This window comes from Eupeodes corollae, chromosome 3 (assembly GCF_945859685.1).
Source record: "Eupeodes corollae chromosome 3, idEupCoro1.1, whole genome shotgun sequence".
NCBI classification, from domain to species: Eukaryota; Metazoa; Arthropoda; class Insecta; order Diptera; family Syrphidae; genus Eupeodes; species Eupeodes corollae.
Genome location: NC_079149.1, coordinates 18,075,316 through 18,093,350, shown reverse-complemented (window position 1 = coordinate 18,093,350; position 18,035 = coordinate 18,075,316). Strand labels below are relative to the sequence as shown.

The window sequence follows — 18,035 nt, the reverse complement described above, 5'->3', positions numbered from 1 at the left end:
GAGTTTGGCAGGGATGCCAAAACTAGACATGGCTCTATACAGCTCGTCCCTGTAGATGCTGTCATATGCGGCCTTGAAATCGATGAAAAGATGGTGGGTGTCGATTTGGTGCTCTTGAGTTTTTTCCAGGATCTGCCGTAATGTGAATATTTGATCAACTGTGGACTTTCCTGGTCTAAAACCACACTGATAAGGACCTATCAGGTTGTTGACGATGGGCTTTAGACGTTCACATATTATGGCAGAGAAGATTTTATAGGCGATGTTAAGTAGACTTATTCCTCTATAGTTGGTGCAGTTTAGAGGGTCTCCTTTTTTCAGGATCGGGCAAACAATACTGAGGTTCCATTCATCGGGCATGTTTTCTTCCGACCATATCTTACAGATAAGTTGGTGCATGCTCCTAACCAACTTATCTCCAGCTGCTTTAAAGAGCTCGGCATTCAAGCCATCTGCTCCAGCGGCTTTATTAAACTTCAACTTAGATATGGCAATCTTTACTTCGTCTAAGTCGGGAGGACGGGATTGTTGGCTTTCGTCGTCTATATCGAATGGGTCATCCTGCCTGACAGCGGGATTCACTTCTTCGTCGCCGTTATACAGTCTGCAGAAGTGGTCCTTCCATATCCTCAGCATTGACTGCGGTTCCACTATGATGTTTCCACTTTCGTCAACTCAAACATTAAACCAAAAAATGTCAAATCGCCCAAAAACTCGGAACTCACAATGCGTATTAACAGTGTAATATGTTTTTAGGGGCATGCCGGCTCTGTAACCCCCTGCTTGGTCTTACTTTAAGATTTAGGAAAAGTGCGAGGTTGTGTGTATGCAAAGTTTCTTTGAATCCAGATTCTTTAAATGCAAGGAAACTTTGTCTACACCCGACTACGCACCTAATCCAAATTCTATAACGATCTCAAGCTGTGAGTTGCGAGGGGCACCATGCCTCCCCTCTACATATCTAACTTTTGATATGAGTCTCGAAACAAATCAACTCAAAATGTTTTAAAAAATTTGGGCGTTACGACATTAAAAGTTGGTTTGGTTGCTATGACATTTTAAATTGGCTATGTGACTTTTTTACGACCTTTCTCTTTTTGGGCTTTATATCATTTTATAATTTGGGTTATACGTCGTTGGGTGATAAGACGTAAGAAGCGGTAGAAATCATAATGTTCACAATACTCAAAATGAATGTAATTGGGCAAAATAGCAACCAACAATCTTGGCGTTCTTTTATTTAAAATTTATCTGAACGTTACGACATGCGCTTTGGGTTTTTCGGCGATTTTAACATTTATGGTTTCGAGCGAAAAGACTCAAACGTCAATAAATGCGATGTTCGACAACTTGAGTTATAAAATCGATAGTGATGACGGAAAAATTAACCCAATAAGCAATCAAAACAAGCTTTTCTTAAGTTATTGTGGGAATTACTCCCGAAACGTGTTGAAAAGTGTTTGAATATTACATATTTTTATAGTTTTTGATATTCATTAGCAAGTTCCTATCTTTTTATTAAAATAAAACGAGAAATGAATGACCTTTTATTAAGAGATCGATTTGAAAAGTTCACTGAAATTTTGTACTCAATGAGTTTTTGTTATTGAAACTGACCAAGTTGTTTTCGAAATGTATTTATTTTAGTTTTGTAGAAAAATTTCAAGAAATATACTTTTGCTTCACGCACGTCAAAGACTTCATTAGACAATTACACGTGCATCCTTTATTTCTTCACCAATAAACCGTAAAAATGGCAAATGAATCTTAAAAACTGACACCTATGCAATGATCATTCTGAAATTCTTTGCCATTGAGCAGTGCCAGCCATTTCTTCTAAGAAATTTCCTGATTCCTACATCCTTCATTAAAAAAAAAACACAACACCACCTCGCAAACTATCAAATATCTATCAACTTATCAAAAGGTATTTAAGCAATAACAGGAAGTAGATTGAACGGAAGATGAAAACTTTTTGTTTTTGAAAAGATGTTGTTGTTTACAGAAATTGGAACAACTGCTCTCAAACAAAAGAAAGTTGAAAATTTCCGAAGTGCTTCGTTGTTGGCGTCATCGTAACAGGAATTAAAGAATACCAATTTTCAGTGAAACCCTTTCACTATCTCTAGGATAGGATAGGAAGTGATGGTTCCATATAAAGTTTCAACATTGAGGTATAGTGGATGTCGATGTAGAGTTGTTGGTGTTGTTGTTGTTGGTATTTGTAATAAAACAAGATCGAGTGATTGTCACATGGGAAATTGAATTTATTGTTAGACAAAATTGAAAATTGTGATGGACGACGACGACGGCAACGACGAAAATGAAAACAGGCAAAGTGACACGACACGACACTACTCTATATACACTACGGCAAGGACACGATGGTTAAGTGAATGAATCGTTTTAAAAATAAATCGCTTGGAATAAATTTAGTGCAGAAAATGTTTTTCTTTACCAAAGTTTTGGAATTTTTTAGAGTACTTTTCTTTTTTTAATAGATTTTGAAGGTAGGATAAGTAGCTTTTTAATGAATTGAGTAAATATTTTTATTTGGAGCTGAAAAGTGAGGATGCAATGGACTTCTTATAAGTAAATTAAGAGGAGTCTATTTAGGGAAGGGCTTTGTTTTGGTGCATTCCCAGTGAATGTCTTAAGATATCAAGCCACAAACTAAGTTTATTTAAAATAGCAGGAGTTATATCATCAAACTTCTAGTGTCAAAATTCTTAGGTGGTTCTCCTAGGAATTAGAACTTTTATCCCGAACTGGGTCAAAAACATTAGACCTAAGGAAAACGCATGGTTCGATGTGAGCTGTAAGGAGGTAAGTTTCCTTTGTCTTACCAACTGAGGAAAACCGAAAAAAGTTCAAGCAAGATAGGAAGGCTTGCAACGCCCAATCAGAAAGACAACATTTTTGCATGACTAAAATTAAGGCTAAAAATGTTTGTTATTACCTTTCGGATCATTCAATACAAGTTGTATTGGAAAGGTTTAAGTTTAAAACCACAAATTAAAAACTGGAGTAGTCTAGGGCTCTGTTTTATCTCCAAGCCTCTTTCTTATTTTTATTAATGATCTTCTGTCTTGATCGTCGACTTTAATGATGGGAATGTAAAACAGCATGGAATTTAATATTTCAAAAGCCCAATGATGTATCTTTAGAGCGAGGATAAGTTCAAACAAGCTAGAAAGACTTGTAACGGACATATTGGACGCATTCAAAGTCCCAAAGGTAGTACAAATTTTTGGTCATTTGTTAAAAATCTGTACTACACTACGTCATCGTCAGTTCCTACGATCGTTACCAATAACACTCCTTTTGTAAGCTCGATTGACAAAGCCAATTTGCTTGCAGCACAGTTTGTTATTAATTCGTTGCTGCCAATGAGTGACATGACTCTTCCTGTACTTGAAAGCGTAAACTATTCCATGGGACGAATCTTCTTTCTCACTCGTACAGTTGCTAGAGTACTAAAAGAACTTGACATTCACAAATACGCTGGAATGTGTTCTTTAACTCTGGTAAAACCACTGCGTGAGCTTTTGCATATGTCCTATTCTACTGGTCTCTTTCCGAGTGGATTGAAAACTGCATTTGTCCAACCTGTCTAACTTTTGTCCAATTGCACAAACGTCCCTTCTTTCCAAGGTCATGGAAACGCTGATCAATTTTCAGCTAAAAAATATCTTGAAGAACTGAAGATTCTTAATGACCGGCAGTATGGCTTTCGTTGCAATAGGTCCACTGGTGATCTCATGGTTCATATCAATGAAAAATGAAACAAATCCTTACATCATTTTGGAGAAAGTAAAATTATTGCACTTGATATTTCAAAGGCATTTGATAGAGTTTGCCCTCTTATTGAAAATGCGTGCTTTTGGTGTTGATGAACCTCTTCTTTGCTGGGTTAGAAATTACCTTTCGGACAGTTCAATTCAAGTAGTATTGGACGGGTTAAGTTCTGATATCCACAAAATCAACGCTGGTGTGCCACAGGGCTCCGTTTTGTCTCCGACACTTTTCCTTATATTCGTAATTGATCTTTTGTCTAAAAATTCTAACCCACTACATTGTTTCGCTGATGACAGTTCCCTCTGCTTTTCATATTCGTTTTAGATTCTCATCCTTGTTCTTCAGATGTGGACTACCAACGGCAGCTTATGATAAGCTCATTAAATTCTGATCTTGACAGCATTGTTCAATGGGATTAAAACCGTGTAGAATTGAATGCTTCGAAAACTCACTGCTGTCAACTGTCACAAAAGCGTAACCCTCTCCCAATGCCACTATCCTTGGGTAGAACTTGCATCGAGAAGATTGATCAACTATCAGTCCTAGGTATGTGCATCACAAACCACTTGTTGTGGAGTGATCACATATATGTTCGCCAAAAATGCTGCTAAGTGCTTAGGTTTTCTCCGACGATGCAAGAAGTTTTTTACCTCTTCTGATCTGGGTATAATTTACAAAGCTTTTAAACGTCCAAAACTCGAAAATAACTCTCATATTGTACTTGAGTCTTCTAGATAGAATTGAAAAAAGAGCTCTTAAAATGATAGGAGATCCTTCTCTCACCTAAACATTGGCTTCTTTTGAACACCACTGCAAGGTCTCATGCCTGTCATTGTTGTATCGTTATTTTTATAAACAATGCTCTAGCGAAATAGCTAGTAGCATTCCTTCACTTTAATAATTCAACCGTAATACTCGTACTGCTGGGAATGCCTATCAATTTACCCTTGAGCTCAATTTTAGACGTACTGTTAAGTGCAGATATTCTTTCTTTAGCAGCACCTCGCGAATGTGGAATGCTTTACCTGACTCAATATTTCTTTCTAATCCTATCCTCCTTTCCAAATTGCTCGCACTGTTATTTAATCATTATAAGGGTATTCATAACCCCTTTAGTGCGCGCACAATATAACAAATATACCCCTTTTGTTATTATCAGTGAGACTGAACATCTCGTTATTCTCGGTTTGTAGGTCAAAACCAGTTTCAGATCTGGCTGTTATTTACAAAACTTATATACGTCCAAAGCTTGAGTATAACTCCCCTATCCGGCCTGGTGCTCCTGAAACTTACTTAAGTATGTTGGTGATTGATTGGTGTTAATATAATCGTTTATTTACGTCGCTTGAACATCGTCGTTAAGTTTCTTGTATCACACTTTCTTACCTTCATTTAAACGGTTTACGTTCTAAACAAGTAGCCAGTTGCATTTCTCCCCTAAAACAGTTTAACCGTAATACTCGCGCTTCTATGAATGTTCATCAATTTACCCTCAAACCCAACTTCTGTCAACTGTCAACTATAGAACTTCATTCTTGAGCCGTACTACGCGAATGTGGAATGCCTTACTACACACTTTCTTTCTTTCTTTCCCAGTTATTCCAATATTCAAAAATTCAAAACCAATGTGTACCGAAATCTTCTTTTAAACCCTCTCTTAATTTCCTAATTCTCACAATGTGGCTCTGCATAATAATGCTTATGGCATTTTAATTTTTATTGAGACCTTGTCAAACAAACATAACACAATAGAATGAAAAACAATTCTGACAAAAACTTAAAATATTTGCTAGAATTTGTGACGATAGCCGCATCATTTATGCGTTATGACCGTCGTCATTTTTATGTTTGCCTAAGAATTTGTCAATGAATTTAATTATTTTGACAATAAAAACTGACGTTAAAGGACGAAATCATCTGGAAACGGGTGATTTTCTAAATTCTGAAACAATTCGGAATTGTTTAACCCTAAATCCTTATTTAGAATTTCCTTTAGATAAAACAATATCTTATCCTTTTGTTAGCATTCCTCCAGACGAACAAAAAGGAATCCTTTCAGAAAAATCTGACACATAAACTCGTATGTCCAACTTTTCTCTTTCTTATTACTTAATTAAAAAGACCTACTTTATGATTCATTATCCTGAAAAGCAACATATTTATAGAAGTCTGACGTCAAAGACTATGTCCTTTTGTTTTTGAATGCATTTGTTAGTAGTTTGATTCCACAACAGGACTTTTATTTACCCAATTAATCAGAGAAGGAATATTAATAAAAAGGATATGAGTTAAAATATGATTTGGAGTAGAAAATTTAACTTTACGATTTCCAATATTCATTTATGACTTTTCCCAAAAGCTTTTAGAAATTCTCAATTTTATTTCTACAATGTGATTCTATGATGAAGCTATTTCACTTAAATGCACAATACAATTCTTTTCATATCAAAATATCCTTTTAACAGTCCTCTATCTCTTTCTATTTCTCTCTGACTTTTCTGTCTCTCTCTCTCTGACTATCAAATATTTATGATGTGTATAAATTCAAACACATATTTCTGCTAATTAGTTTTTAAAAAATACAAAGAAAAATATTCTTTTAAGCTTTATACAACATCGTATATAAAATACAAAAAGGCTTTAAGTGTCCTGAATGTTTTGTTATACGGCAAGGATACTAAAACAAAAATGTAATTTACACGCAATATTTTTCTTTGAAATAATATTAAAAAAAAAAAAAAGAATGCAAAAATTTGTTGTACGAGTTCTATGAAACATTGCATTTTTACACCCATCAACCTTGGTCCTTAAAAGAAAAATAAAGTGTACTTTTAATTAAATCAACATTATTATTGCCAAAAGGAAAAAGAAACTACAGGAGAAATAATTTATTTTTTTTTAATTAAAATTATCAAAGAAAATAAATTTTCTTTGTTTATTGAAAGTATGAAGAAAAATATAGAAGAATTCGTAAGTACAGGGTGTCTTAGAAGGATCTAATTATATAGATTAGTTAGAAGGAGGGTGTTTTAATTTATCGTGACTTGTCAGTTTATTTTATGAACTCGTCACTTTATTTTTTTACTAGTTGATCTGAATTGTTGCATATCTATTTGTTCGTTAGTTTTATATCTGTCTAAAACTTTTCCTTCTTCCCCAAAATTTATTATTTCGTTTGAGAAATCGTTAGTTGGTATGTCAAACTCTTAATTCGTTTGCTAACTTTAAAATTTTCTTGTTGATCATATCTTTCTTTTCGTCTATATGGTTTGAATTTATTTTTTAAATAGTTTATCTTAATCGTTAAATTGCTATTTGTTCGTTAGCTTTCTCTAAAACTTTGCATTCTTCCTAAAATTGGTATTATTTTTATTATTTTGTTTGCAATTGTCTTGATTCGTTTGTTTACTTTTGAATGTGCTCTTTGATTTTATATTTCTATTGATTGGCTTTGACAAATTTATGTAGTAAGTATTTTGTTGTGACGAATTTATCCAAATTATTCAATTTTATTTCATATACTCATTTACCAAAACGACTGTTTCGTTACTTTATTTTCGATATTCGTTAGTTTATTAATTTAATGTGCATTGAACATACCTGATTTTCTTCTTTAATTCGATGATTTGCTTTGTATTGTCAGTTAATTCATGTCAATTATTCGTTGATATTTATTAATTTGTCCAAACTTCTGCTGCGTTAATCCATCAAGTCTCCTGTTTTGTAACTTTATGTTTTACATTCGTTACTTTATTAACTTTATTTATATGTGTTCATAAGAATTTATCATGAGTCTATTTATTTCAGTTGTTTGGTCCAAATATTTCTCTGGATTTATTTAAAATTGAATACCTCTATGAACTAATTTCAAATCTTCGGTTAAAGTCCTTAATCTTTATTTTATTAAGTAAATATTTTGACAAATCTTTAGTTGTAATGTCACTTTCAACATTAATCAATTAGCTTGATTTGTTTGTTAATTTTTGAATTTTGCTCGTTAATTTTTTTACTTTTCTGTACTTAGTTGCCTTGAATTTCCAGAGTTGGTTTTAATACGTTTAGTAATTGAGGTGAATTGAATATGACTTGTTTTTTTGTTAAAAATGTTCGTTAGTTTGCAGAAATCATTAGTTGATTTGTTCGTTAGTTTCAGTAGGTAACTCTTAATTCTTTTAAATTACCTACTGTTCTTTTCTTCAACCTTTTAATATTTGGTTTGTTAAATGGTGAGTTTATTTTCCAAACTCATGTGTTATTTTTTTAAACTCGTTATTAAGTTTCGGTGTTTGTGCGCAGATTTTTCTGGTGAACTTTCTTTAAGATATGAAAAGACTTACCAATTAATTCTTTGGATTTTTTAAATTTGAATCATGACGTCTTAATTATTCTTCATCTTTTGTTAACTTTCTCATATTGTGACTTTACCTACTGCATTGAATATATTTTTTTAGATGCTCGTTGGCTCTCCACTTTTTTTGGTTGATATATCTTGAACTTTCACTGCGTTTTAATAAATCTAAAAATTGTTCGGTGTTACTATAAATTAGTATCCCAATTTTTCGTTATAATTTATCGACTTTCACGACAAATTTATTAAAATGCTGCACTCATCCACCAAGTTATTTCTTTCGTTACTTTTATATCGTTTTCTTTTTCATGATCATAATTTAATTTATATTTATTCGTTGTTATTTATTGATTATTCCAACTCGTTTGTTAATCTCTAGCATTCAGTCATTTTTCAGATTTATCAACTTGGTTTGCCTTACTCTTTATCTTAAATTTTTGTATATTTCTTGTCTAAGCCTTTTAAAAGAATGCAATCTTTTCAAATTTTATCATTTATAACTTCAATTCATAGATTGCAGTCATTGAATTTTGTAGTCACAAACGATTTGACTTAAATAAGAATGGAATCATTTTCCCCACTCTTAAACGAACGCAACACTTGTTGCAAATGATAAAAACTATTTTACTGTTGTCAAATTTGGTTCTTGCTAAATTTGTAGTCACAGTCTTTGGCTGTATGCAGTATTTTAAGTTGAATTTATTAAGTAATCTGCAACAATTACATTTACAAAAGATTGCATTCTTTTACTTAAGCTTGATCCAGTTCTTCTTTTCAGAGTTGGTTTAAATAAAAGAATTTTTATAAGAAAAACAGAAATTCCTTCATATTTTCTGCAGATGTTCTATGGATTATTTAGTAACACACTCCTCTTTTCCGCCTTCAAAATTGTATGTATGTCAAATTTTCTAATCTTTCTTCCTTTCTCTTCTATTTGCAGAACTCAAAATAGCAGCAGACGACAACGTTAAAAAACATAATGTCTGCAGCGACTTCAACTGAAGCCCCCCTGTCACAAATCAAAAATTCAATAACGAACGCACATAGAAAAAACCAAGACGACATCGCCTCCGAAGACGACGCCATGATGCTTAGCCATAGACGGAGGTGTACAAAGAATACCACCGAAGGCCGGTCATTACTTCAAGTCTTCACAATTAGTTTAATAATTATTCTAAGCCTACTCACAGTACAAACATCTTCATATTTAATAGTTGTTAATGAAACAGTCGAACCGGGCACAGTGATATTCAACGCCTCGGTGTATAAACTTGGCTCGGAGAGGCATTACAAAATAAATGCCCATAAATCAGCACATTTTGTGCATCACCTAGTCGAAGTTAATCACAAAGATGGAAGAATTATGCTGAAGAAGCATCTGAAATGCGATGGAATCTACTATCCCAACTTGTTCACATTCTATGTGGACTCCACATCGAATCGGTTAAGGAGTATAGACTACTATAGTTTACCGGTTCGAATATTTGTTGCGGGAAGTGACTGCAACGATGATCGCAGGATCGAGATGTACGGTAGGCTCTTCGAGGAGGAAGATACAGGCTATTCGAAGAGACGTCGAAGAAGATTCATTCAGAATGACGACGACCCAGAGGAACGGTTCTATGGGGAGTATGTGGGCCATAACTCGTTGGAGTTCAATCACAATGACAGTCGTAAATTTCAAGATGGCGACTTGATTTTCGGTGATTCGTTTGACAACGAAATGAGACACAAGATTCTGAGTAGAAAGAGAAGATCGAGGGATTTCGATTCCGACGAAGGTTCAATGCATAGAAGGGTTGCCGATGCAAAGCAATGGATCTCGGAGACTTATGCTTCCTATGCGATCCACACGACTGACAAATGGAACAAGATTTGCCTGAAAAAGTCTCAATTTATCAATAATTTGAACGCGTTTCTGCCAAAGTCTGTCTGTCAAAATTGCAAAGTGAACTTCTTGGATGTCAACGATGAACGATTTCTGATCGAACCTCAAAATCGAGATCTTGTTGCAAGTCGAGATGTATGCATTCATGAATCTATGTGGAAGTTGATAATTACGTTTAACATTCGCTGCAATCGAAATGATATTGTGGACTCCGATCATCGGCTTAAGATCGTCTACCATCATCAGGAGTTCAACGATACTGACATTGCGAAAAGAGTCAGGAGAGAGTTGAGAAACCAAAGTCCGTACTTTGAACAGGCTTTGTATGTAGCTCCAGTCTTGGAGGAACAACCTGCAGGCTCCACTGTGACAACTGTCCGTGCCAGAGACCCCGAAGACTCTCCAGTCGTGTACTCCATGGTGTCTCTTCTTGACTCAAGGTCCCAGTCACTCTTTAAAGTTGACTCTCGTTCAGGAGTTGTAACCACTTCGGCCAGTCTTGATCGAGAGCTTATGGATGTCCACTATTTTCGAGTCGTGGCCACTGATGACAGCTTCCCACCTCGATCGGGAACAACAACTCTGCAAGTGAACGTTCTTGATTGCAACGATCACAGTCCAACTTTTGAAGCAGAACAGTTTGAAGCGAGTATTCGAGAAGGGGCTACTGTAGGGTCGACTGTTATTACTCTTCGTGCCACTGATCAAGATATTGGCAAGAATGCCGAGATTGAATATGGAATCGAAAATGTATCGAGTACTGGAACCACGTCCCAGGAGAAGAACGCAAATACCTTCCGGATTGATGGCAGAACTGGTGTTATCTCCACCAGGAGCTCATTAGATCGAGAGGCTTCGGAAAGCTACACATTGATCGTGACCGCTACAGATATGGCTCCTCTTCAAAGTGAAAGGAAAACAGCTACTGCTACGGTTCTGGTAAAGATCTTAGATGATAACGACAACTACCCGCAGTTCAGTGAACGAACGTATACAGTCCAAGTGAATGAGGACCAATGGGGCGATGATAACGTGGTAGCTCACATCAAGGCGACTGACGCTGATCAAGGCAACAATGCAGCTATTAGATATGCGATCATTGGGGGCAACACCCAGTCTCAGTTTTCTATCGATTCTATGAGTGGAGATGTGTCACTTGTCAAACCTCTGGATTATGAAAGTGTTCGAAGCTATCGTCTGGTTATTCGAGCTCAGGATGGTGGAAGTCCGTCGAGGAGTAACACAACTCAGCTTCTAGTTAATGTGATCGATGCCAACGACAATGCTCCAAGATTTTATACTTCTCAATTTCAAGAATCGGTACTAGAGAACGTTCCGGTGGGGTATAACATCATTCGAGTGCAGGCTTACGATTCTGATGAAGGTGCCAATGCAGAGATCACATACAGCATCTCCGAAAGAGACGACAACTTCCCACTATCAGTTGATCCCCGTACTGGATGGGTTCAAACCATCAAACAGTTGGACAGGGAAGAACAGAGCCGATATACATTCCAAGTGATCGCCAAAGATGGTGGGATTCCCCCGAAATCAGCGAGTTCTTCGGTAGTGATTACAGTTCAAGATGTTAATGACAACGATCCTGCATTTCGACCAAAATACTATGAAGCCAATGTTGGGGAAGATCAGCCTCCAGGAACGCCAGTCACCACAGTCACTGCCACAGATCCCGATGAAGATTCAAGACTACATTATGAAATTACAACTGGCAACACGAGAGGCAGATTCGCAATTACCTCCCAAAATGGTCGGGGATTGATCACGATTGCTCAGTCATTGGACTACAAGCAGGAACGAAGATTTCTTCTGACAGTAACAGCAACTGATTCAGGAGGAAGATCAGACACAGCCACTGTAAACATTAATGTCACCGATGCCAACAACTATGCTCCGATCTTTGAGAATGCCCCTTACAGTGCGTCAGTCTTTGAAGACGCCCCCATTGGAACCACTGTCCTGGTGGTTTCAGCCACTGATAGCGATGTAGGAATTAATGCGCAAATCACATACTCCTTGAATGATGAAAGTATAAACGGCATGGGAGCTCATGATCCCTTCTCTATCAATCCACAGACAGGTGCCATTGTCACCAACGCTGTGCTTGATCGGGAAACTACGAGTGGATACCTTTTGACAGTGACAGCTAAAGATGGAGGTAATCCATCGCTGAGTGACACTACAGACGTGGAGATCAGTGTGACAGATGTAAATGATAATCCACCTGTGTTCAAAAATCCCCTCTATCAAGCCTCTATTTTAGAAGACGCTCTAGTTGGGACTTCGGTTGTTCAAGTTTCAGCAACAGATCCCGACATGGGACTAAACGGTCGAATAAAATACATCTTGAGTGATAAAGATGAAGAAGACGGCTCTTTTGTGATCGATCCAACGTCTGGTACGATCAGGACTAACAAGGGACTCGATCGTGAGTCAGTGGCCACATATCATCTTATGGCTATTGCAGTTGATAAGGGATCTCCACCACTCAGCAGCTCTGTGGAGGTGCAGATAAGACTTGAGGATGTTAATGATTCTCCCCCAACATTTGCGTCCGACAAGATCACTTTGTATGTGCCAGAAAACTCTCCAGTTGGATCGGTTGTTGGGGAGATTCACGCTCATGACCCAGATGAGGGAGTAAACGCTATCGTTCACTATTCAATTATCGGAGGAGATGATTCGAATTCGTTCTCTTTAGTTACCCGCCCTGGTTCGGAACGAGCTCAACTACTGACTATGACCGAGTTGGATTATGAGTCTTCGAGGAAGAAATTTGAATTGGTCATTCGAGCTGCCAGTCCTCCTCTCAGGAATGACGCTCACGTTGAGATCCTTGTGACAGATGTGAATGATAATGCGCCAGTCCTGCGAGATTTCCAAGTGATCTTCAATAACTTCCGAGATCACTTTCCTAGTGGAGAGATTGGTCGGATACCAGCTTTTGATGCCGATGTGACAGACAAACTGTCGTACAGGATTCTTTCGGGAAATAATGCAAATCTCTTAAGACTGAATACAACTTCGGGAGGACTGATTCTAAGTCCACAACTGAATACGAATGTTCCTAAGTTTGCAACAATGGAGGTCTCTGTTTCGGATGGAATCAACGAAGCCAAGGCTATTATGCAACTCTCCGTGCGTCTTATTACGGAAGATATGCTTTTCAACTCAGTGACAGTTAGATTAAACGAGATGACCGAAGAAGCCTTTCTATCGCCCTTATTGAACTTTTTCCTAGATGGATTGGCAGCAATTATTCCATGCCCCAAAGAGAACATCTACATGTTTTCGATTCAAGATGACACCGACGTAACATCACGCATTCTCAACGTAAGCTTTTCGGCCAGGAGACCTGATGTCTCCCATGAAGAATACTATACGCCGCAATATCTCCAGGAACGGGTCTACTTAAATAGAGCCATTTTAGCACGCCTAGCAACCGTGGAAGTTCTACCATTCGATGACAACCTCTGTGTTCGTGAGCCATGTTTGAACTTCGAGGAGTGCCTGACAGTTTTGAAATTTGGAAATGCTTCGGAATTCATTCACAGTGACACCGTTCTCTTCCGGCCAATATATCCTGTGAATACGTTTGCTTGTTCTTGTCCAGAAGGTTTCACTGGCAGTAAAGAACACTATCTCTGTGATACTGAGGTAGACCTATGCTATTCCGACCCTTGCCTGAATGGAGGAAAATGCCAGCGTCGTGAAGGTGGATACACTTGTCTCTGTACTCCCGAATACACGGGGACAAACTGTGAGACTATCATTTCGAAACTTAAACCTTGTAACGCTGAACTCTGTGATGGAGGGCATTCCTGCATGAACACCCTCCTGACGAGTTCTCAACCACCTCCATACACTGCCACGTGTGAACTACGGTCACGTTCCTTCTCCCGGAACTCATTTCTTACCTTTGAAAGTCTCAAACAACGTCATCGGTTCAATCTTAAGCTTCGTTTTGCAACGGTCAACGACAATGGGTTGCTGCTCTACAACGGACGTTACAACGAGCTTCATGACTTCGTAGCTTTGGAGATCTTAGGAGGTTATGTATCGTTTTCGTTCTCTCTGGGCGATCGAATTCAGTCGGTTAGTGTTAGACATAATCCAAAAGTTTCGGATGGAAACTGGCACAAAGTTGAAGTTACCTATCTTAACAGGACCGTTACAATATCATTGGACGAGTGCGATACAGCAATTGCTCTGGCTGGAAATCTTGGTGATCGATGGAGCTGTGCCAATCAAACGACTCTAGTTCTCGACAAAAAGTGTGCTTCCCTCACTGAGACCTGCCACAGGTTCTTGGATTTGACCGGACCCCTGCAAATTGGAGGGCTTCCAAGAATTCCCGCTCACTTTCCCGTGGAGAATCAGGACTTTGTGGGGTGTATCTCTGATCTTAGAGTCGATGATCGATTTATTGATTTGAATTCGTACGTAGCTGACAATGGAACGATTTCGGGATGTCCTCAAAAGGCTCCACTTTGTTCATCAGATCCTTGCTTCAACAACGGAGTTTGTAAAGAAGGATGGAATACATACACATGCGAATGCCCCGAAGGTTATGCGGGCAATACATGCCAAGAACCTATTCCTTCTCCGTGGAGATTCTCAGGCGATGGTAGTTTGAGCTTTAATCCTCTCCTAAGGCCCATTCAGCTACCTTGGGTGACGTCGCTCTCCATCAGAACTCGCCAAAAGGATGCATTTATTATTCAAATTCAGATTGGTCAAAACAGTTCTTCGATTATCTGCCTCAGAGGTGGAATTTTGTACTACATCTACGACAACGAGCCCATGTACCTTGCTGGGGCTGACCTGGCCGATGGAGTTTGGCATCGAATAGAAATCAAATGGCTTGGGGCTGAAATTCAGTTTTCTGTTGATTACGGACAACGGATGGGAGTTGTCCCAATGTCACAGAAAGTTCAAGGTCTGTACGTTGGAAAAATTGTTATTGGCAGTCCAGATGTCTCTTTAGGAACCATGTCTGATTTGATGCCGTTTGAGGGTTGCATCCAAGACGTTAGAATTGGGGCACCTCAAACAGTTCTAAGTCGTCCAACGATTCGGGAAAACGTCGATGATGGATGCTTGTCACAAGCTGAATGTCCCGAGACCTGTCCAATGCACTCAAGTTGCTTTACTAGCTGGGATGAGGCTCATTGCGACTGCCTTCCTGGATATGTAGGCCCAGATTGTGCTCCTATCTGTACTGTCAAGCCGTGTTCGGCTGGCGTATGTCGAGCTAACGTTAACGAGCAAAGAGGATACCGATGTGAATGCAACAGCACTCTACAGCATGGAGACTATTGTGAAAAAACTGTTCAGCAACCCTGTCCAGGAGGATGGTGGGGTGAAAAAGGTTGTGGGCCCTGCAAATGTAATCTCAAACAAGGCTACCACCCAGATTGCAACAAAACCACAGGGCAGTGCTACTGCAAGAACAACCACTATCAGCCTTTGAATGAAACAGCCTGTATCCCTTGTGATTGCTACTCGATAGGATCCTTTAACAGCGCTTGCAACCGCCTTACTGGTCAGTGTGAATGTCGGGAAGGTGTCATCGGAAGAAGGTGTGATTCCTGCTCGAATCCTTACGCTGAAGTCACTCTGAATGGCTGTGAAGTTGTCTATGATGCTTGCCCAAGATCTTTCTCCGCTGGCATCTGGTGGCCGAGAACGCCTCTAGGAAGCACAACAATTGAGAATTGCCCAGCACCAAGCCGTGGAAAGGGTTCAAGAGTTTGTGATATTACTTCTGGAGGATGGGGTCCAGCAGATATGTTCAATTGTACTTCAGAACCTTTTGTAGAAATTCGAAAACAATTAGGTCAATTGGAGAAGATGGAACTTGAACTGAATTCCTTTGTCTCAGTCAAACTGGCGGAGAGTCTCCAACATGCCTGTGAGATGGTTGATCGATCAAGTACAGTGAAAAAGACGAAACCCAAAGATAGTCGGCGGTACAAAATGGAGTCTTCTTTCCTGATAAATGAAGCTAACAATATGTGGTCAAATGAGTTTGAGATGGACTATCTCTCCGACGAGGTCAAGTTCACGCATGACAGGCTTTATGGGGCTGATCTTTTGGTCACTGAAGGAATTCTTCATGAGCTTATAAGCTACGAGCTTATGCAAAGTGGACTGAATCTTTCCCACAGCCAGGATAAATACTTCATAAAGAATCTCGTTGACAGTGCTAGTGTAATTCTGGACAAGAAATACGAAAAGGAATGGAAACGAGCCATGGAATTGATCCAACGAACTCCCGACGACCTGATTGATGCTTTCAACAAATATATGATAGTTTTAGCCCGATCTCAGCACGATACCTATACGAATCCCTTTGAGATTGTCCAAAAGAACATGGTGCTAGGCTTGGATATAGTGACAACCGAATCGCTCTTTGGCTATGAACCAGAGCAGTTGAGTGAATACCATAAGACAAAGTTCCTGAAACCAAACCAGTTCACTACCGAAAGCGTTGTACTTCCCGACACGAGTGGCTTCTTGCAGCATTCAGCAAAACAGAAACCAGCTATCACGTTCCCAAAATACAATAACTACATCCAAGATAAGAACAAGTTTGATAAGTACACAAAGGTTTTGGTTCCCCTGGACATGCTTGGAATTCAGCCTCCAGAAAAGAACGAAGTCACTCAAGGTTCAAATGACTACCGGGCAATTGTCAGCTATGCCCAGTACAAGGATGTTGGAGAACTGTTCCCGGAAATGTTCGATGAAACAATTACTCGACGATGGGGAGTGGATATCCAGGTGGCAACACCAATTCTTTCACTGGCTATCTTAGTGCCGAGCAACGATGAAGACAAAAAGATTGAAATTCCATCCCGAAAGATCTCATCTCAAAAAACCGACAAGTCAGAAAAAGATTCCGTCGTAGAAGTGTTCGAGGTTCCTAGTGGGACTGCTGGCAAGGACAAAAGCAGTGAAGAACATATGAATGAAAACATCAAAATCATTGCTCACGAAATCGAAGCCTCCGAGGAAGAAGTCGAACTCGATGTCGATCCAGACATCCATGTTCATTTCGATGAAAGTGACATAGAGTTTCGTGGCTCAAGTGGTGAAGATACTCAACTACCTGCTTCATCAAACGAAGCTGAAAAGCCAAAGATTGATCCAACATTGTCTCAGGAAAATGAATCAACCTATCGGGCACGAAGACTGGTCAAACGTCAAGCTGAAGTTATTTATCCATCAGAACAGGATCAGACTACAGAGAAACATCTCACCTATCGATCATTAGGATCTCCACATCTTTCTCAGCCGATTAAGTTGCAAATGTGGTTAGACATTGACCCAACGAGATTCGGTCCTCGTTCAAACCCTCAGTGTGTACGCTGGAACACCTTTACAAATCAATGGACTCGACTGGGATGTCAAACCGAGATCCCCGACTATGATGAAGGGATTGTAGAAGGCCAACCGATCATGATCAATTGCTCCTGCTCTCATGTTTCCAACTACGCTGTCATCGTAGACATCATTGATCCTGAAGACATCCCAGAGCCATCGCTGCTCGTTCAAATAACATCTTACTCAGCCTTCATGCTCTCTTTGCCGATACTGTTTAGTGTTCTAGTGGCTCTCGGTCTTCTGCGGGGAATGCAGACAAACTCAAATACCATCCACCAGAATATTGTCCTGTGCGTTTTCTTTGCAGAACTCTTGTTCTTCGTCGGAATGCAATCACGAAGGAATCTTTTGGAGAATGAGTTCCCTTGCAAACTCATCGCGATTTGCTTGCATTACACCTGGTTAGCAGCATTCGCTTGGACTACAGTGGACTGCGTACATTTGTACCGGATGTTAACCGAGATGCGGGACATAAATCACGGTCCAATGGGTTTCTACTTCTCCATGGGATACGGAGCACCTGCCATAGTTGTGGGACTTTCCGTTGGAGTGAGAGCGCATGAGTATGGTAATAGCTTGTTGTAAGTATTTTTT

At 38.9% G+C, this 18,035-nt stretch overlaps 1 protein-coding gene across 3 annotated transcripts in view; it reads left to right on the top strand.

The window, feature by feature from the left end:
- Positions 1-18,035, top strand: part of LOC129948901 (protocadherin-like wing polarity protein stan) — a 218,737-nt gene that overhangs the window by 179,176 nt on the left and 21,526 nt on the right. For all 3 annotated transcript variants that reach the window (XR_008781974.1, XM_056060049.1, XM_056060050.1), the window contains exon 5: positions 9,087-18,022. Coding sequence is in view for 2 of the 3 variants with exons in the window: in XM_056060049.1 (XP_055916024.1) it covers positions 9,126-18,022 (8,897 nt within the window). In the remaining variant the exon portion in view is untranslated. The remainder of the gene's footprint in view (positions 1-9,086; positions 18,023-18,035) is intronic.